The 21,630-nt window shown below is 46.2% G+C and overlaps 1 protein-coding gene across 1 annotated transcript in view; it reads right to left on the reverse strand.

Annotated features, from left to right (window-relative positions):
• LOC135553261 (contactin-5-like) overlaps positions 1-21,630 on the reverse strand; it is a 447,274-nt gene that overhangs the window by 214,303 nt on the left and 211,341 nt on the right. Inside the window, exon 9 of the mRNA XM_064985436.1 lies at positions 19,427-19,571. Coding sequence (XP_064841508.1) covers positions 19,427-19,571 — 145 coding nt within the window. The remainder of the gene's footprint in view (positions 1-19,426; positions 19,572-21,630) is intronic.

The following is a 21,630-nucleotide window of genomic DNA, read 5'->3' on the forward strand; positions in this document are numbered from 1 at the left end:
AAATTTGATGATCTAGTTTCCTTGGTGGAGTGTAAACACTTGATTGATGCACAGTGGGGCAAAAAAGTATTTAGTCAGCCACCAATTGTGCAAGTTCTCCCACTTAAAAAGATGAGAGAGGCCGGTAATTTTCATCATAGGTACATGTCAACTATGACAGACAAAATGGGAAAAAATAATCCAGAAAATCACATTGTAGGATTTTTTATAAATTTATTTGCAAATTATGGTGGAAAATAAGTATTTGGTCACCTACAAACAAGAAAGATTTCTGTCTCTCACAGACCTGTAACTTCTTCTTTAAGTGGCTCCTCTGTCCTCCACTCATTACCTGTATTAATGGCACCTGTTTGAACTTGTTATCAGTATAAAAGACACCTGTCCACAACCTCAAACAGTCACACTCCAAACTCCACTATGGCCAAGACCAAAGAGCTGTCAAAGGACACCAGAAACATGAAAATTACCAGCCTCTCATCTTTTTAAGTGGGAGAACTGGCACAATTGGTGACTGACAAAATACTTTTTTGCCCCACTGAATGTAAACAGTGTAGACCCTCTCTGAATTGCTTTATGCGTAGGGATATCAATTGGGTGCTTTGTTTGTGAAGGTAGTTTTACGTGTCAACACAAACTCATCTGCAAGCACTACAGCTTTCTCAAGAGTGAGATCCTTGTGCTCATGAATGTAGGTAGCAAAGCTGTCATGAAGGAAATTCGTGAACTACCCGAGAAGTTTGATTTTGATTTGAAGTACGAGTGTCTTTAAATCCTCAAGGTCCTTGACCTCTTGACCTCTTGAGAACCACACCACCACAGGATGTGGTGTGTTTCCAGATCCTTCTCTCTTAATCGAATGGCATGCACACATTATTCTTGTTTTTGTTCAGGTCTGGTTGCAAGCTCTCTTTCCTTGTGCTCCAGCTCTAGTTTCTGTTGTTCCCATTGTGCCTTTAGTTCTACCTCTCTCAGTTACACCTCTATGGGGTGTTCTCTACCACCTGTAGGACTCTTTCCATTATCCTCCCTCTATGGGGTGTTCTCTACCACCTGTAGGACCCTTTCCATCATCCTCCCTCTATGGGGTGTTCTCTACCACCTGTAGGATTCTTTCCATTATCCTCCCTCTATGGGGTGTTCTCTACCACCCATAATACCCTTTACATTATCCTCCCTCTATGGGGTGTTCTCTACCACCTGTAGGACCCTTTCCATAATCCTCCCTTTATGGGGTGTTCTCTACCACCTGTAGGACTCTTTCCATTATCTTCCCTCTATGGGGTGTGCTCTACCACCCGTAGGACTCTTTCCATTATCCTCCCTCTATGGGGTGTGCTCTACCACCCGTAGGACTCTTTCCATTATCCTCCCTCTATGGGGTGTGCTCTACCACCCGTAGGACTCTTTCCATTATCCTCCCTCTATGGGGTGTACTCTACCACCCGTAGGACTCTTTCCATTATCCTCCCTCTATGGGGTGTACTCTACCACCCGTAGGACTCTTTCCATTATCCCCATTCTATGACTCTTTCCATTATCCTCCCTCTATGGGGTGTACTCTACCACCTGTAGGACTCTTTACATTATCCTCCGTCTATGGGTTGTTCTCTACCACCCATAAGACCCTTTCCATTATCCTCCCTATATGGGGTGTACTCTACCACCCGTGGGACCCTTTCCATTATCCTCCCTCTATGGGGTGATCTCTACCACCCGTAGGACACTTTCCATCATCCTCCCTCTATGACCCTTTCCATTATCCTTCCTCTATGACTCTTTACATTATGGCACTGACGGAAACATGGATCACCACAGATAACACTGCTACTCCTACTGCTCTCTCTTCGTCCGCCCACGTGTTCTCGCACACCCCGAGAGCTTCTGGTCAGCGGGGTGGTGGCACCGGGATCCTCATCTCTCCCAAGTGGTCATTCTCTCTCTCTCCCCTTACCCATCTATCTATCGCCTCCTTTGAATTCCATGCTGTCACAGTTACCAGCCCTTTCAAGCTTAACATCCTTATCATTTATCGCCCTCCAGGTTCCCTCGGAGAGTTCATCAATGAGCTTGATGCCTTGATAAGCTCCTTTCCTGAGGACGGCTCACCTCTCACAGTCCTGGGCGACTTTAACCTCCCCACGTCTACCTTTGACTCATTCCTCTCTGCCTCCTTCTTTCCACTCCTCTCCTCTTTTGACCTCACCCTCTCACCTTCCCCCTACTCACAAGGCAGGCAATACGCCGACCTCATCTTTACTAGATGCTGTTCTTCCACTAACCTCACTGCAACTCCCCTCCAAGTCTCCGACCACTACCTTGTATCCTTTTCCCTCTCGCTCTCATCCAACACTTCCCACACTGCCCCTACTCGGATGGTATCGCGCCGTCCCAACCTTCGCTCTCTCTCCCCCGCTACTCTTTCCTCTTCCATCCTATCATCTCTTCCCTCTGCTCATACCTTCTCCAACCTTTCTCCTGATTCTGCCTCCTCAACCCTCCTCTCTTCCCTTTCTGCATCCTTTGACTCTCTATGTCCCCTATCCTCCAGGCCGGCTCGGTCCTCCCCTCCCGCTCCGTGGCTCGATGACTCATTGCGAGCTCACAGAACAGAGCTCCGGGCAGCCGAGCGGAAATGGAGGAAAACTCGCCTCCTGCGGACCTGGCATCCTTTCACTCCCTCCTCTCTACATTTTCCTCCTCTGTGTCTGCTGCTAAAGCCACTTTCTACCACTCTAAATTCCAAGCATCTGCCTCTAACCCTAGGAAGCTCTTTGCCACCTTCTCCTCCCTCCTGAATCCTCCTCCCCCTCCCCCCTCCTCCCTCTCTGCAGATGACTTCGTCAACCATTTTGAAAAGAAGCTCGACGACATCCGATCCTCGTTTGCTAAGTCAAACGACACCGCTGGTTCTGCTCACACTGCCCTACCCTGTGCTCTGACCTCTTTCTCCCCTCTCTCTCCAGATGAAATCTCGCTTCTTGTGACGGCCGGCCGCCCAACAACCTGCCCGCTCGACCCTATCCCCTCCTCTCTTCTCCAGACCATTTCCGGGGACCTTCTCCCTTACCTCACCTCGCTCATCAACTCATCCCTGACCGCTGGCTACGTCCCTTCCGTCTTCAAGAGAGCGAGAGTTGCACCCCTTCTGAAAAAACCTACACTCGATCCCTCCGATGTCAACAACTACAGACCAGTATCCCTTCTTTCTTTTCTCTCCAAAACTCTTGAACGTGCCGTCCTTGGCCAGCTCTCCCGCTATCTCTCTCAGAATGACCTTCTTGATCCAAATCAGTCAGGTTTCAAGACTAGTCATTCAACTGAGACTGCTCTTCTCTGCATCACGGAGGCGCTCCGCACTGCTAAAGCTAACTCTCTCTCCTCTGCTCTCATCCTTCTAGACCTATCGGCTGCCTTCGATACTGTGAACCATCAGATCCTCCTCTCCACCCTCTCCGAGTTGGGCATCTCCGGCGCGGCCCACGCTTGGATTGCGTCCTACCTGACAGGTCGCTCCTACCAGGTGGCGTGGCGAGAATCTGTCTCCTCGCCACGCGCTCTCACCACTGGTGTCCCCCAGGGCTCTGTTCTAGGCCCTCTCCTATTCTCGCTATACACCAAGTCACTTGGCTCTGTCATAACCTCACATGGTCTCTCCTATCATTGCTATGCAGACGACACACAATTAATCTTCTCCTTTCCCCCTTCTGATGACCAGGTGGCGAATCGCATCTCTGCATGTCTGGCAGACATATCAGTGTGGATGACGGATCACCACCTCAAGCTGAACCTCGGCAAGACGGAGCTGCTCTTCCTCCCGGGGAAGGACTGCCCGTTCCATGATCTCGCCATCACGGTTGACAACTCCATTGTGTCCTCCTCCCAGAGCGCTAAGAACCTTGGCGTGATCCTGGACAACACCCTGTCGTTCTCAACCAACATCATGGCGGTGGCCCGTTCCTGTAGGTTCATGCTCTACAACATCCGCAGAGTACGACCCTGCCTCACACAGGAAGCGGCGCAGGTCCTAATCCACGCACTTGTCATCTCCCGTCTGGATTACTGCAACTCGCTGTTGGCTGGGCTCCCTGCCTGTGCCATTAAACCCCTACAACTCATCCAGAACGCCGCAGCCCGTCTGGTGTTCAACCTTCCCAAGTTCTCTCACGTCACCCCGCTCCTCCACTCTCTCCACTGGCTTCCAGTTGAAGCTCGCATCCGCTACAAGACCATGGTGCTTGCCTACGGAGCTGTGAGGGGAACGGCACCGCAGTACCTCCAGGCTCTGATCAGGCCCTACACCCAAGCAAGGGCACTGCGTTCATCCACCTCTGGCCTGCTCGCCTCCCTACCATTGAGGAAGTACAGTTCCCGCTCAGCCCAGTCAAAACTGTTCGCTGCTCTGGCCCCCAATGGTGGAACAAACTCCCTCACGACGCCAGGACAGCGGAGTCAATCACCACCTTCCGGAGACACCTGAAACCCCACCTCTTCAAGGAATACCTAGGATAGGATAAGTAATCCTTCTCACCCCCCCCCTTTAATGATTTAGATGCACTATTGTAAAGTGGCTGTTCCACTGGATGTCAGAAGGTGAATTCACCAATTTGTAAGTCGCTCTGGATAAGAGCGTCTGCTAAATGACTTAAATGTAATGTAAATGTAATGGGGTGTTCTCTACCAACCGTGGGACCATTTCCATTATCCTCCCTTTATGGGGTGTTGTCTACCACCTGTAGGACTCTTTCCATTATCCTCCCTCTATGAGGGTGTATTCTACCACCTGTAGGACTCTTTACATTATCACCCCTCTACGGGGTGTTCTCTACCACCCATAAGACCCTTTCCATTATCCTCCCTCTATGGGGTGTACTCTACCACCTGTAGGACTATTTACATTATCCTCCGTCAATGGGGTGATCTCTACCACCCGTAGGACCCTTTCCATTATCCTCCCACTATAACTCTTTACATTATCCTCCCTCTATGGGGTGTACTCTACCACCCGTAGGACTCTTTCCATTATCCTCCCTCTATGGGGTGTTCTCTACCACCTGTAGGACTCTTTCCATTATCCTCCCTCTAAGGGGTGTTCTCTACCACCCGTAGGACTCTTTCCATTATCCTCCCTCTATGGGGTATTCTCTACCACCTGTAGGACTCTTTCCATTATCCTCCCTCTATGGGGTATTCTCTACCACCTGTAGGACTCTTTCCATTATCCTCCCTCTATGGGGTGTTGTCTATCACCCGTAGGACCCTTTCCATTATCCTCAATCTATGACTATTCCATTATCCTCCCTCTATGGGGTATTCTCTACCACCCGTGGGACCCTTTACATTATCCTCCCTCTATGGGGTGTTCTCTATCACCCGTAGGACCATTTCCATCATCCTCCCTCTATGACCCTTTCCATCATCCTCCCTCTATGACCCTTTCCATTATCCTCCCTCTATGACTCTTTGCATTATCCTCCCTCTGTGAGGTGTTCTCTACCACCCGTATGAATCTTTCCATTATCCTCCCTCTATGGGGTGTTCTCTACCACCCGTATGACTCTTTCCATTATCCTCCCTCTATGGGGTGTTCTCTACCACCCGTAAGACCCTTTCCATCATCCTCCCTCTATGACCCTTTCCATTATCCTTCCTCTGACTCTTTCCATTATCCTCCTTTATGGGGTGTTCTCTACCACCTGTAGGACTCTTAACATTATCACCCCTCTATGGGGTGTTCTCTACCACCCATAAGACCCTTTCCATTATCCTCCCTCTATGGGGTGTACTCTACCACCTGTAGGACTCTTTACATTATCCTCCGTCAATGGGGTGATCTCTACCACCCGTAGGACCCTTTCCATTATCCTCCCACTATAACTCTTTACATTATCCTCCCTCTATGGGGTGTACTCTACCACCCGTAGGACTCTTTCCATTATCCTCCCTCTATGGGGTGTTCTCTACCACCTGTAGGACTCTTTCCATTATCCTCCCTCTAAGGGGTGTTCTCTACCACCCGTAGGACTCTTTCCATTATCCTCCCTCTATGGGGTATTCTCTACCACCTGTAGGACTCTTTCCATTATCCTCCCTCTATGGGGTATTCTCTACCACCTGTAGGACTCTTTCCATTATCCTCCCTCTATGGGGTGTTGTCTATCACCCGTAGGACCCTTTCCATTATCCTCAATCTATGACTATTCCATTATCCTCCCTCTATGGGGTATTCTCTACCACCCGTGGGACCCTTTACATTATCCTCCCTCTATGGGGTGTTCTCTATCACCCGTAGGACCATTTCCATCATCCTCCCTCTATGACCCTTTCCATCATCCTCCCTCTATGACCCTTTCCATTATCCTCCCTCTATGACTCTTTGCATTATCCTCCCTCTGTGAGGTGTTCTCTACCACCCGTATGAATCTTTCCATTATCCTCCCTCTATGGGGTGTTCTCTACCACCCGTATGACTCTTTCCATTATCCTCCCTCTATGGGGTGTTCTCTACCACCCGTAAGACCCTTTCCATTATCCTTCCTCTGACTCTTTCCATTATCCTCCTTTATGGGGTGTTCTCTACCACCTGTAGGACTCTTAACATTATCACCCCTCTATGGGGTGTTCTCTACCACCCATAAGACCCTTTCCATTATCCTCCCTCTATGGGGTGTACTCTACCACCTGTAGGACTCTTTACATTATCCTCCCTCTATGGGGTGTTCTCTACCACCCGTGGAACTATTTCCATTATCCTCCCTCTATGGGGTGTTCTCTACCACCTGCAGGACCCTTTCCATTATCCTCCCTCTATGGGGTGTTCTCTACCACCTGTGGGACTCTTTCCATTATCCTCCCTCTATGGGGTGTTCTCTACCACCTGTTAGACCCGTTCCATCATCCTCCCTCTATGACCATTTCCATTATCCACCCTCTATGGGGTGTTCTCTACCACCCGTAGGACTCTTTACAATATCCTCCCTCTATGGTTTGTTCTCTACCACCTATAAGACCCTTTACATTATCCTCCCTCGATGGGGTGTTCTCTACCACCCATAAGACCCTTTCCATTATCCTCCCTCTATGGGGTGTACTCTACCACCTGTAGGACTCTTTACATTATAATCCGTCAATGGGGTGATCTCTACCACCCGTAGGACCCTTTCCATTATCCTCCCACTATAGCTCTTTACATTATCCTCCCTCTATGGGGTGTTCTCTACCACCCGTGGAACTATTTCCATTATCCTCCCTCTATGGGGTGTTCTCTACCACCCGCAGGACCCTTTCCATTATCCTCCCTCTATGGGGTGTTCTCTACCACCTGTGGGACTCTTTCCATTATCCTCCCTCTATGGGGTGTTCTCTACCACCTGTTAGACCCGTTCCATCATCCTCCCTCTATGACCATTTCCATTATCAACCCTCTATGGGGTGTTCTCTACCACCTTTAGGACTCTTTACAATATCCTCCCACTATAACTCTTTACATTATCCTCCCTCTATGGGGTGTACTCTACCACCCATAATACCCTTTACATTATCCTCCCTCTATGGGGTGTTCTCTACCACCTGGAGGACCCTTTCCATCATCCTCCCTCTATGGGGTGTTCTCTACCACCTGTAGGACCCTTTCCATAATCCTCCCTCCCCCTGGGTGTTCTCTACCACCTGTAGGACCCTTTCCATTATCCTCCCTCTGACTCTTTACATTATCCTCCCTCTATGGGGTGTTCTCTACCACCCGTAGGACCCTTTCCATCATCCTCCCTCTATGACCCTTTCCATTATCCTCCCTCTATGACTCTTTGCATTATGCTCCCTCTGTGAGGTGTTCTCTACCACCCGTATGAATCTTTCCATTATCCTCCCTCTATGGGGTGTTCTCTACCACCCGTATGACTCTTTCCATTATCATCCCTCTATGGGGTGTTCTCTACCACCCGTAAGACCCTTTCCATCATCCTCCCTCTATGACCCTTTCCATTATCCTTCCTCTGACTCTTTCCATTATCCTCCATTATGGGGTGTTCTCTACCACCTGTAGGACTCTTAACATTATCACCCCTCTATGGGGTGTTCTCTACCACCCATAAGACCCTTTCCAATATCCTCCCTCTATGGGGTGTACTCTACCACCTGTAGGACTCTTTACATTATCCTCCGTCAATGGGGTGATCTCTACCACCCGTAGGACCCTTTCCATTATCCTCCCACTATAACTCTTTCTATTATCCTCCCTCTATGGGGTGTTCTCTACCACCCGTGGAACTATTTCCATTATCCTCCCTCTATGGGGTGTTCTCTACCTCCCGCAGGACCCTTTCCATTATCCTCCCTCTATGGGGTGTTCTCTACCACCTGTGGGACTCTTTCCATTATCCTCCCTCTATGGGGTTTTCTCTACCACCTGTTAGACCCGTTCCATCATCCTCCCTCTATGACCATTTCCATTATCCACCCTCTATGGGGTGTTCTCTACCACCCGTAGGACTCTTTACAATATCCTCCCTCTATGGTTTGTTCTCTACCACTTATAAGACCCTTTACATTATCCTCACTCGATGGGGTGTTCTCTACCACCCATAAGACCCTTTCCATTATCCTCCCTCTATGGGGTGTACTCTACCACCTGTAGGACTCTTTACATTATAATCCGTCAATGGGGTGATCTCTACCACCCGTAGGACCCTTTCCATTATCCTCCCACTATAACTCTTTACATTATCCTCCCTCTATGGGGTGTTCTCTACCACCCGTGGAACTATTTCCATTATCCTCCCTCTATGGGGTGTTCTCTACCACCCGCAGGACCCTTTCCATTATCATCCCTCTATGGGGTGTTCTCTACCACCTGTGGGACTCTTTCCATTATCCTCCCTCTATGGGGTGTTCTCTACTACCTGTTAGACCCGTTCCATCATCCTCCCTCTATGACCATTTCCATTATCCACCCTCTATGGGGTGTTCTCTACCACCCGTAGGACTCTTTACAATATCCTCCCACTATAACTCTTTACATTATCCTCCCTCTATGGGGTGTACTCTACCACCCATAATACCCTTTACATTATCCTCCCTCTATGGGGTGTTCTCTACCACCTGTAGGACCCTTTCCATAATCCTCCCTCCCCCTGGGTGTTCTCTACCACCTGGAGGACCCTTTCCATCATCCTCCCTCTATGGGGTGTTCTCTACCACCTGTAGGACCCTTTCCATAATCCTCCCTCCCCCTGGGTGTTCTCTACCACCTGTAGGACCCTTTCCATTATCCTCCCTCTGACTCTTTACATTATCCTCCCTCTATGGGGTGTTCTCTACCACCCGTAGGACCCTTTCCATCATCCTCCCTCTATGACCCTTTCCATTATCCTTCCTCTGACTCTTTCCATTATCCTCCCATATGGGGTGTTCTCTACCACCTGTAGGACTCTTAACATTATCACCCCTCTATGGGGTGTTCTCTACCACCCATAAGACCCTTTCCATTATCCTCCCTCTATGGGGTGTACTCTACCACCTGTAGGACTCTTTACATTATCCTCCGTCAATGGGGTGATCTCTACCACCCGTAGGACCCTTTCCATTATCCTCCCACTATAACTCTTTACATTATCCTCCCTCTATGGGGTGTACTCTACCACCCGTGGAACTATTTCCATTATCCTCCCTCTATGGGGTGTTCTCTACCACCCGCAGGACCCTTTCCATTATCATCCCTCTATGGGGTGTTCTCTACCACCTGTGGGACTCTTTACATTATCCTCCCTCTATGGGGTGTTCTCTACCACCTGTTAGACCCGTTCCATCATCCTCCCTCTATGACCATTTCCATTATCCACCCTCTATGGGGTGTTCTCTACCACCCGTAGGACTCTTAACAATATCCTCCCTCTATGGTTTGTTCTCTACCACCCGTAGGACTCTTAACAATATCCACCCTCTATGGGGTGTTCTCTACCACCCGTAGGACTCTTTACAATATCCTCCCTCTATGGTTTGTTCTCTACCACCTATAAGACCCTTTACATTATCCTCCCTCGATGGGGTGTTCTCTACCACCCATAAGACCCTTTCCATTATCCTCCCTCTATGGGGTGTACTCTACCACCCGTGGGACCCTTTACATTATCCTCCCTCTATGGGGTGTTCTCTACCACCTGTAGGACTCTTTCCATCATCCTCACCTCTATGACCCTTTCCATTATCCTCCCTCTTTGACTATTTCCATTATCCTACCTCTATGGGGTGTACTCTACCACCCGTAGGACTCTTTCCATTATCCTCCCTCTATGGGGTGTACTCTACCACCCATAGGACCCTTTCCATCATCCTCCCTCTATGGGGTGTTCTCTACCACCCGTAGGACCCTTTTCATCATCCTCCCTCTATGACCCTTTCCATTATCCTCCCTCTATGACCCTTTCCATTATCCTCCCTCTATTGTGTGTTCTCTACCACCCGTGGGACTCTTTCCATTATCCTCCCTCTATGGGATGTTCTCTACCACCCGTAGGTCTCTTTACATTATTCTCCCTCTATGGGGTGTTCTCTATGACCCGTAGGACCCTTTCCATTATCCTCCCTCTATGACCCTTTCCATTATCCTCCCTCTATGGGGTGTTCTCTACCACCCGTGGGACTTTTTCCATTATCCTCCCTCTATGGGGTGTTCTCTACCACCCGTAGGTCTCTTTACATTATCCTCCCTCTATGGGTTGTTCTCTACCACCTGACCTTAAACTGCAAGGCTGTCATGCCCTGGCCTTAGTTATGTGTTTTCTTGATTATTTTGGTTAGGCCAGGGTGTGACATGGGTGATTTATTTGTCTTTCGTCTTGTCTAGGGGTTTATTAGATTTATGGGGTTGTGTTCAGTGTAGTTGTCTAGGTAAGTCTATGGTTGCCTAGAGTGGTTCTCAATCAGATGCAGGTGTTTATCGTTGTCTCTGATTGGGAACCATATTTAGGCAGCCATGTTCTTTGGGTATTTTGTTGGTGGTTGTCTCCTGTGTCAGTGTTTGTGCCACACGGGACTGTTTTCGGGTTTTCACGTTTCTTGTTTTGTATTCTGTTCATGTATAGTTTCTCTGATTAAAGAACCATGAACTTTAACCACGCCGCATATTGGTCCTCCGATCCTTCTCGCCTCTCCTCGGAAGAAGAGGAGGAAATCCCTTACAAAGACGAAAGCCTTACATAACCAGCAGGAAAATCACCTACGTCAAGTCTACACTTTGAATAGAGATAAGATAATTCCCACGTCAAAGTAAGGTATAATAAACAACTACTCATATGTGGTTTTCTGCATAAGTCATACTTAAGATCAAAACTAATCGTAAGTCTGTTTTATAAACGAGGCCCCAGGACCGTGGCTTATTAGTTTACTGTTCTCCTTTCAGTGACCTGCCACATTAGTTATTTCATGTACGCAGATTTCAAATCCCGAAATATTTGAGCTTGCACCGCGGCAGTGTGAATGAATACTTACAAAATTATATATATTTTTTTTAAATAAAAAAGCATTTTCCGGCAACCAAAAAACAAACAGATGTGACAGTGGGTCTTCTCTTGGCTTCTCTTTAATTTGCCTTGTGCTGTTTGGTGTTCATTATTCAATCACTAAGTCATCTTTCATTGAGGAGGAGAGGAGGATGGAAACAGGCAACTCTTAAAGGCATGACAGAATCTTTACCACACATCAAAAATGCACAAGGAAACTTCAGCAGACTGAAGCTAGGATATATTCTTCAAATTATGAAGAAGAGAGCGCACATCCGTCAAGGACAGAGAGACAGGAAGGAAGGCCACATGATAGGGACCACTGGGCACTATGTAAATGAAACCTGACCGAATAAAGAGAGAAACTAAATAATAAGAAGAATACATTTAGGAAATGCTCATTAAGTCTGGTGAAAGGACAAGGTTTTGTAGGAATTAAATCAAGACATTATATAAAAAATATTGACAAAATGAAATTACCCCCCAAAAATTCTTAAATAATGTTTATTAAACACCCCGTGTGTGTGTGTGTGTGTGTGTGTGTGTGTGTGTGCGATTGCGAGCGAGTCAGTGAGATATTTTGGCTTTCAATTGAGTCTGTCTGGCACATTTAAAGTCTAAAACTAACAGGATGAATGCTTTCCATTAAGGAACATTAGCAGATATCCGTATTAATCACAAACATTCATTGAAGGGGCAATCTGTATTTCAAACAATAGCAAAGTGGACATCGTCACTGATTTAGTAAACAGATTATAGATAAGGACGGAAAAATGTAACCACACTCAAATTCAAAGACAGAGCTATGGATGCAAAGATTGATCATCAATTAAAACGATAGTGGTAACTGTGTTTTAAGGCAATACAGTGTTTGTTTACAATTACATTGTTTACAAACACTGTAGCAAAACCAGCTGATATTTTGGGCTCTGATGGGGTACGACAGTTGAACTAAAGCCCATGATGCATTTCTGTTATATTCTTCATGAATGAAGGACTAAAAGCTGCTTAAAGCTGCAATATGTAACTTTTTAGTTGGCCAAATTCACATAGAAATGTGAGACGTAGATCTGTCATTCTCATTGAAAGCCAGTCTAAGAAGCTGTAGATCTGTTCTGTGTGTGCTATTTATATTCTAAGAAGTTTTTGCATCTTTTGCTTTCAGTTTTGAACACAAAACGTCAAACAGCTGCAAATACTATATTTTGGGTTATTGAAAATATATTTCACAGCGGTTTAGATGGTACAATGATTCTCTTGCTTGTTTTGTCACATGAACTGACATTAAGGGAACTATTTGAATTGTAGCAACCAGGAAATGGCAGAGCGATTTCTGCATATTGCACCTTTAAAAATCCAAAAATAGATGTTGCAATCGCAGATTGTCCCTTAAAATCAGCACAGCTGTCAATGATAAATGCAGTTGGATGGAACTGCTTCGATTCCACCCCTACATACCTGCTCTGCCCAAAATTTAACTTCTCTCCCTCCATGGCTTTACAGCAGTCTTTATTGCCCATAGCTAATGTCAGAGAAAGACCTGTGAAAACCCTGAAGAAGACATGGGGAGATGCGTCTGTCTTCTGTTTATCTCAGTTTAGCTGAGGATCATCAACATGTACTTTAAGGTGTTAATGAGAAGCACTACGGTCATTCATCCTCGGTATCAGAAATGTATGTCTGTATATTCAGAGATCAGACATGGGGCAATGTTCAACATGATGGAACAGAATACATTTAGTCTGTTTCCAAAAAAAACAAATTCTACATTCAGATATGTAGGTATACCTTCATATGCCTGACCATAATCTTTCTTTGGGTTGAGCTTATTGACATCTACTGAGGCAAGTACCAAGCAGTTAGTATTATATTATACTGTAGATACAGTACTACTTGAATTTCTATCAATGGAATGATTTGGTCAATGGTCATTACCCACATCCCTTTGTGATTTCTTCTCTGATCGCTAAACAGCCCGAATCTGTTCTTGATCTATGACAAAACAAATTGAAAATAGAGTTGTGAACGTTTCACATATTACTTTATCACATCGTAACCTATATAATTCATCACCATTTTCACCAACATGGGCACTGAACCCTCCCCAAGGGGGGAACAAGAACCAGATCTGGGTGAGAAATCAGCAAATTGTATCACAAATAGCATTGAAAATTGGCTTAAATGATGATGCATTGTATTGAATAACTGTTTCAACTATTAATGTGTATGTCCCTAATCTATTCAAATAAACCAATTTGAAAATGAACGTGGTAACTCAGTGGTATTAAATAACCTTTGAAAGCAGCATGAATGATGAGATGGAATGATAGTGTTTCGTCCCTCTAATTACTGATCTGATTCTGACATCATGGTCAGATTAGTCAAAGCAATGAGGTGGAAATCCCAAGATCACCTTTATAATAAAGCATTGCACAAATCTATAATTTGGTCTTTTATAAAACGTTATGCATTCCTACGTCATGTTACATGACTGGAGACAATACTTTGTAATACCACCCGTATGACTGGAATGACAGGCTATTCTGATACGGACAAAAGATAGTGGTTTTAGCTATGTTGTTACATAAAGAGCAATGATATTTTTAAACATTGTAGCACAGAAACGGCAACCAAGTTTTTGTGTAAAAAAGGCTACTAATTAAGAAAATATGTGAAATTACTTGAAAATGGCAAAGAGTCAATACAGGACAAAGATCGAATCGTATGACACCAGCTCCGACACTCGTCGGTTGTGGCAGGGCTTGCAAACTATTACACACTGCAAAAGGAAGCACAGCCGAGAGCTGCCCAGTGACACGAGCCTACCAGATGAGCTAAATTACTTCTATGCTCACTTCGAGGCAAGTAACGCTGAGACATGCATGAGAGCATCAGCTGTTCCGGACGACTGTGTGATCACGCTCTCCACAGCCGATGTGAGTAAGACCTTTAAACAGGTCAACATTCAGATGGATTACCAGGACGTGTACTCCAAGCATGCGCTGACAACCTGGCAAGTGTCTTCACCAACATTTTCAACCTGTCTCTGTCTAAATCTGAAATGGGAAAGGTGTAACAGTTTGTAGGCTACATCAGTAAGTGACTAAAATTTATCAGAAAAATATTGGAATGTTCTGGAAAACAGCAGGTAAGTTCATTAGGTAACCTGGAAATTGTGTGTATGTGTGAATAGTTGATCAGCTTCAATTGTCCCTTCTAACGTCTCCTGCATGGCTGGTGAGCATTGTAGAGGGTATGTGTTCATGAGAGTCTAACCTTTCAGTAATATATATATATATATAGAGTACACTGAACATAAATACTAAGGCAACATGTAAAGTGTTGGTCTTGTCACATCTTGTTATTATAAGAAACATTAATGTGTTGTAAATTCCATATTGTAGTCAACTAACACACAGCACTGAAACACACACTTACCCCACAAGACATGCCACCAGGGTTCTTTTCACAGTCCCCAGGTCCAGAACACACTTAACCCACCAGACAAGCCACCAGGGGTCTTTTCACAGTCCCCAGGTCCAGAACACACTTAACCCACCAGACATGCCACCATGGTTCTTTTCACAGTCCCCAGGTCCAGAACACACTTAACCCACCAGACAAGCCACCAGGGGTCTTTTCACAGTCCCCAGGTCCAGAACACACTTAACCCACCAGACAAGCCACCAGGGTTCTTTTCACAGTCCCCAGGTCCAGAACACACTTACCCCACCAGACAAGCCACCAGGGGTCTTTTCACAGTCCCCAGGTCCAGAACACACTTACCCCACCAGACAAGCCACCAGGGGTCTTTTCACAGTCCCCAGGTCCAGAACACACTTACCCCACCAGACAAGCCACCAGGGGTCTTTTCACAGTCCCCAGGTCCAGAACACACTTACCCCACCAGACATGCCACCAGGGTTCTTTTCACAGTCCCCAGGTCCAGAACAAATTCAAGGAAACGTACAGTATTATACAGAGCCATGATTGCATGGAACTCCCATCTTACATAGCACAAGTGAACAGCAAACCTGGTTTCAAAAAAACAAATACAGCAACACCTCACGGCACAACGCCTCTCCCTCATGTGACCTACTGGTTGTGTGTATGTACTGACACGTGACCTACTGGTTGTGTGTATGTACTGACACGTGACCTACTGGTTGTGTGCATGTACTGACACGTGACCTACTGGTTGTGTGTATGTACTGACACGTGACCTACTGGTTGTGTGTATGTACTGACACGTGACCTACTGGTTGTGTGTATGTACTGACACGTGACCTACTGGTTGTGTGTATGTACTGACACGTGACCTACTGGTTGTGTGTATGTACTGACATGTGACCTACTGGTTGTGTGTATGTACTGACATGTGACCTACTGGTTGTGTGTATGTACTGACATGTGACCTACTGGTTGTGTGTATGTACTGACATGTGACCTACTGGTTGTGTGTATGTACTGACATGTATGTGTAACTGACAGATGCATTAAAAACATGAACATGTAGTGTAAAGGATTTTGTCTGTAATGTAGTTTCTGTCATGTGTCAGAACACCAGTAAGACGAGTTGTCCACATTGGCGTCGGCTAATGGGGATCCTAACAAACAGAATCACATCAAAATGTTCCATGAGCTGAAATAAAAGATCCCAAAAATGTTCCATACACACAAAAATATTATTTATCACAAAATTTGCTCACATCCCTGTTCGTGAGCATTTCTCCTTTGCCAAGATAATCCATCCACCTGACAGGTGTGGCGTATCGAGAAGCTGATTAAAAAGCTTATTAAATTTGATGGGGACAATAAAAGGCCACACTAAAATGTGCAGTTTTGTCACACAACACACTGCCACAGATGTCGCATGTTTTTAGCGAGCAATTGGCATGCTGACTGCAGAAATGTTCACCAGAGAATCAAATGTTAATTTCTCTACCGTGAACTGCTTCCAACGTTGTTTTAGAGAACTTGGAATTACGTCCAAACGACCTCACAATGAGGGATGACGTGTAGGACAGTGTGTTCCAGTTCCCGCCAATATCCAGCAACTTCGCACAGCCATTGAAGAGGAGTGGGACAACATTCCACAGACCACAATCAACAGTCTGATCAACTCTATGCAAAATGGGTTGCTCTGCATGAGACAAATGGTACCAGCTACTGATTAGTTTTCTGATCCTACCTCTCAACATCCTGGTCCCTCTTCCACTACCTCTCAACATCCTGGTCCCTCTTCCACGACCTCTCAACATACTGGTCCCTCTATCACTATCTCTCAATGCTCAACACTGACTGATCATTTCAGCTGCTGTCACTCACAGTGATTGATGTCCCACAACCCCGCTGCTCAACACCCATCCCAAGCACACATGCACGCACGCACACACACACACACTTTCCATAAAAGATTATGCATTAAACAGCAAGAGAAAACTCATTTGCAATTGCACAGTATAAGGTTGTCAGGATCCCTCTCTGGGAAGGAGAAGAAAGGAGACAACCTATCTGATTGGTTGACATTTCACTTCAGCGGCTGTATTGAGATGGACATGGTAAACAAGACATGTGACCACATTCCTCCCCATAATAGAACAGAAGAGTTCACCTCTACAAACTATCCTGGGACTACAAGTAGAAACATCTACCCCTTTAAACCACGTTATCTCCTATCCTGGGACTACAGAAACATTCCAACACAGCCACCATACTGACCTATGAATCAAACCTTCCAACACAGCCTGGACACTAATCTATCAATCACACGTTCCAATAGAGCATGGAAAATGACATTTAAATACAGCCTGGACACTAATCTATCAATCACATTTAAATACAGCCTGGACACTAATCTATCAATCACATTTAAATACAGCCTGGACACTAATCTATCAATCACATTTAAATACAGCCAGGATACTAATCTATCAATCACATCAACATACAGCCTGGATACTAATATAGAAATCACATTTAAATACAGCCTGGATACTAATCTATCAATAACATTTAAATACAGCCTGGAAACTAATCCATCAATCACATTTAAATACAGCCTGGACGCTAATCTATTAATCACATTTAAATACAGCCTGGACACTAATCTATCAATCACATTTAAATACAGCCTGGATACTAATCTATCAATAACACGCTCCAATACAGCCTGGACACTAATCTATCAATCACTAGTTTGTACTCTCTGTAGTCCTAATGGAATTAACAGTCCACACATAAACCACTCCAACGTGAGGGTGTATGTGGGGAGGTTGGGATAAACCACTCCAACGTGAGGGTGTATGTGGGGAGGTTGGGATAAACCACTCCAACGTGAGGGTGTATGTGGGGAGGTTGGGATAAACCACTCCAACGTGAGGGTGTATGTGGGGAGGTTGGGATAAACCACTCCAACGTGAGGGTGTATGTGGGGAGGTTGGGATAAACCACTACAACGTGAGGGTGTATGTGGTGAGGTTAGGATAAACCACTCCAACGTGAGGGTGTATGTGGGGAGGTTGGGATAAACCACTCCAACGTGAGGGTGTATGTGGGGAGGTTAGGATATACCACTCCAACGTGAGGGTGTATGTGGGGAGGTTGGGATAAACCACTCCAACGTGAGGGTGTATGTGGGGAGGTTGGGATAAACCACTCCAACGTGAGGGTGTATGTGGGGAGGTTGGGATAAACCACTCCAACGTGAGGGTGTATATGGGGAGGTTGGGATAAACCACTCCAACGTGAGGATGTATGTGGGGAGGTTGGGATAAACCACTCCAACGTGAGGGTGTATGTGGGGAGGTTGGGATAAACCACTCCAACGTGAGGGTGTATATGGGGAGGTAGGGATAAACCACTCCAACGTGAGGGTGTATGTTGGGAGGTTGGGATAAACCACTCCAACGTGAGGGTGTATGTGGGGAGGTTAGGATAAACCACTCCAACGTGAGGGTGTATATGGGGAGGTTGGGATAAACCACTCCAATGTGAGGGTGTATGTGGGGAGGTTGGGATAAACCACTCCAACGTGAGGGTGTATGTGGGGAGGTTAGGATAAACCACTCCAACGTGAGGGTGTATATGGGGAGGTTGGGATAAACCACTCCAACGTGAGGGTGTATGTGGGGAGTTTAGGATAAACCACTCCAACGTGAGGGTGTATGTGGGGAGGTTAGGATAAACCACTCCAACGTGAGGGTGTATATGGGGAGGTTGGGATAAACCACTCCAACGTGAGGGTGTATGTGGGGAGGTTGGGATAAACCACTCCAACGTGAGGGTGTATGTGGGGAGGTTGGGATAAACCACTCCAATGTGAGGATGTATGTGGGGAGGTTGGGATAAACCACTCCAACGTGAGGGTGTATGTGGGGAGGTTGGGATAAACCACTCCAATGTGAGGATGTATGTGGGGAGGTTAGGATAAACCACTCCAACGTGAGGGTGTATATGGGGAGGTTGGGATAAACCACTCCAACGTGAGGGTGTATGTGGGGAGGTTGGGATAAACCACTCCAACGTGAGGGTGTATGTGGGGAGGTTGGGATAAAGCACTCCAACGTGAGGGTGTATGTGGGGAGGTTAGGATAAACCACTCCAACGTGAGGGTGTATGTGGGGAGGTTGGGATAAACCACTCCAACGTGAGGGTGTATGTGGGGAGGTTGGGATAAACCACTCCAACGTGAGGGTGTATGTATGTTGGGAGGTTGGGATAAAGCACGACACACATATTTTTTGAACCATTGTGTACAAGAAAATGGTTTTAGGGGCATTTTCCCAGAAACAGACTAAGGGCTGGACTGAATAGCTCAACGGAGATAAATATGTTTTGTCCAGTTCTGGGCTTAAAATCTGTGTCTGCTAGAAAGCACAGTCACAGTCTGCTCCTAAACATTATCAAATCGTTTCAGATTCCATCCATACCTTCTGCTGGGCTGAATGCGTCTGTCTCCTCTCCTCCATGTTACTCTAGGCTTGGGAGATGCTCGGGGTCTACATCCCAACAACATGTCTTTCCCCAGCGTGGCGATCAGACGGACAGGGTTAGGGCTGAAGACTGGGGGTGACGCTGTGGAACAGATAAAAAACATTTCATTTCACCTTTATTCTCCCTTGAGGTTAGAATCCACTTTCACAAAAGGGGCCTGGATACAGTTCAACAGGTCACAGTACTACAACAGGTCACAGTACTACAACACTACAACAGGTCACAGTACTACAACAGGTCACAGTACTAAAACAGGTCACAGTACTACAACAGGTCACAGTACTATAACACTACAACAGGTCACAGTAGTACAACACTACAACAGGTCACAGTACTACAACAGGTCACAGTAGTACAACAAGTCACAGTACTACAACAGGTCACAGTACTACAACACTACAACAGGTCACAGTACTACAACAGGTCACAGTACTATAACAAGTTACAGTACTACAACAGGTCACAGTACTATAACAAGTCACAGTACTACAACAAGTCACAGTACTACAACAGGTCACAGTACTACAACAGGTCACAGTACTACAACAGGTCACAGTACTACAACATTACAACAGGTCACAGTACTACAACAGGTCACAGTACTATAACAAGTCACAGTACTACAACAGGTCACAGTACTATAACAAGTCACAGTACTACAACAAGTCACAGTACTATAACAAGTCACAGTACTACAACAGGTCACAGTACTATAACAAGTCACAGTACTACAACAGGTCACAGTACTATAACAAGTCACAGTACTATAACAAGTCACAGTACTATAACAAGTCACAGTACTACAACAGGTCACAGTACTATAACAAGTCACAGTACTACAACAGGTCACAGTACTATAACAAGTCACAGTACTATAACAAGTCACAGTACTACAACAGGTCACAGTACTATAACAAGTCACAGTACTACAACAGGTCACAGTACTATAACAAGTCACAGTACTACAACAAGTCACAGTACTATAACAAGTCACAGTACTACAACAGGTCACAGTACTATAACAAGTCACAGTACTACAACAGGTCACAGTACTATAACAAGTCACAGTACTATAACAAGTCACAGTACTATAACAAGTCACAGTACTACAACAGGTCACAGTACTATAACAAGTCACAGTAGCGATCATACTGTCAAATCACAAAAAGACGTCAGAGGTGTCAGAAACGGAACATTTATACTAGGAATATACACTGATCCAAATATTGGTTGGAACACTTAAACAACACAATGTAACTCCAAGTCAATCACACTTCCACTTAGGAAGCAACACTGATTGACAATACATTTCACATGCTGTTGTGCAAATGGAATAGACAACAGGTGGAAATTATAGGCAATTAGCAAGACACCCCCAATAAAGGAGTGGTTCTGCAGGTGGGGACCACAGACCACTTCTCAGTTCCTATGCTTCCTGGCTGATGTTTTGGTCACTTTTGAATGCTGGCGGTGCTTTCACTCTAGTGGTAGCATGAGACGGAGTCTACAACCCACACAAGTGGCTCAGGTAGTGCAGCTCATCCAGGATGGCACATCAATGTGAGATGTGGCAAGAAGGTTTGCTGTGTCTGTCAGCGTAGTGTCCAGAGCATGGAGGCGCTACCAGGAGACAGGCCAGTACATCAGGAGACGTGGAGGAGGCCGTAGGAGGGCAACAACCCAACAGCAGGACCGCTACCTCCGCCTTTGTGCAAGGAGGAGCAGGAGGAGCACTGCCAGAGCCCTGCAAAATGACCTCCAGCAGGCCACAAATGTGCATGTGTCTGCTCAAACGGTCAGATACAGACTCCATGAGGGTGGTATGAGGGCCCGACGTCCACAGGTGGGGGTTGTGCTTACAGCCCAACACCGTGCAGGACGTTTGGCATTTGCCAGAGAAGACCAAGATTGGCAATTTCGCCACTGGCGCCCTGTGCTCTTCACAGATGAAAGCAGGTTCACACCGAGCACATGTGACAGACGTGACAGTCTGGAGACGCCGTGGAGAACATTCTGCTGCCTGCAACATCCTCCAGCATGACCGGTTTGGCAGTGGGTCAGTCATGGTGTGGGGTGGCATTTCTTTGGGGGGCCGCACAGCCCTCCATGTGCTCGCCAGAGGTAGCCTGACTGCCATTAG

The sequence above is a fragment of the Oncorhynchus masou genome, chromosome 13 (assembly GCF_036934945.1).
Source record: "Oncorhynchus masou masou isolate Uvic2021 chromosome 13, UVic_Omas_1.1, whole genome shotgun sequence".
Taxonomy (NCBI): Eukaryota; Metazoa; Chordata; class Actinopteri; order Salmoniformes; family Salmonidae; genus Oncorhynchus; species Oncorhynchus masou.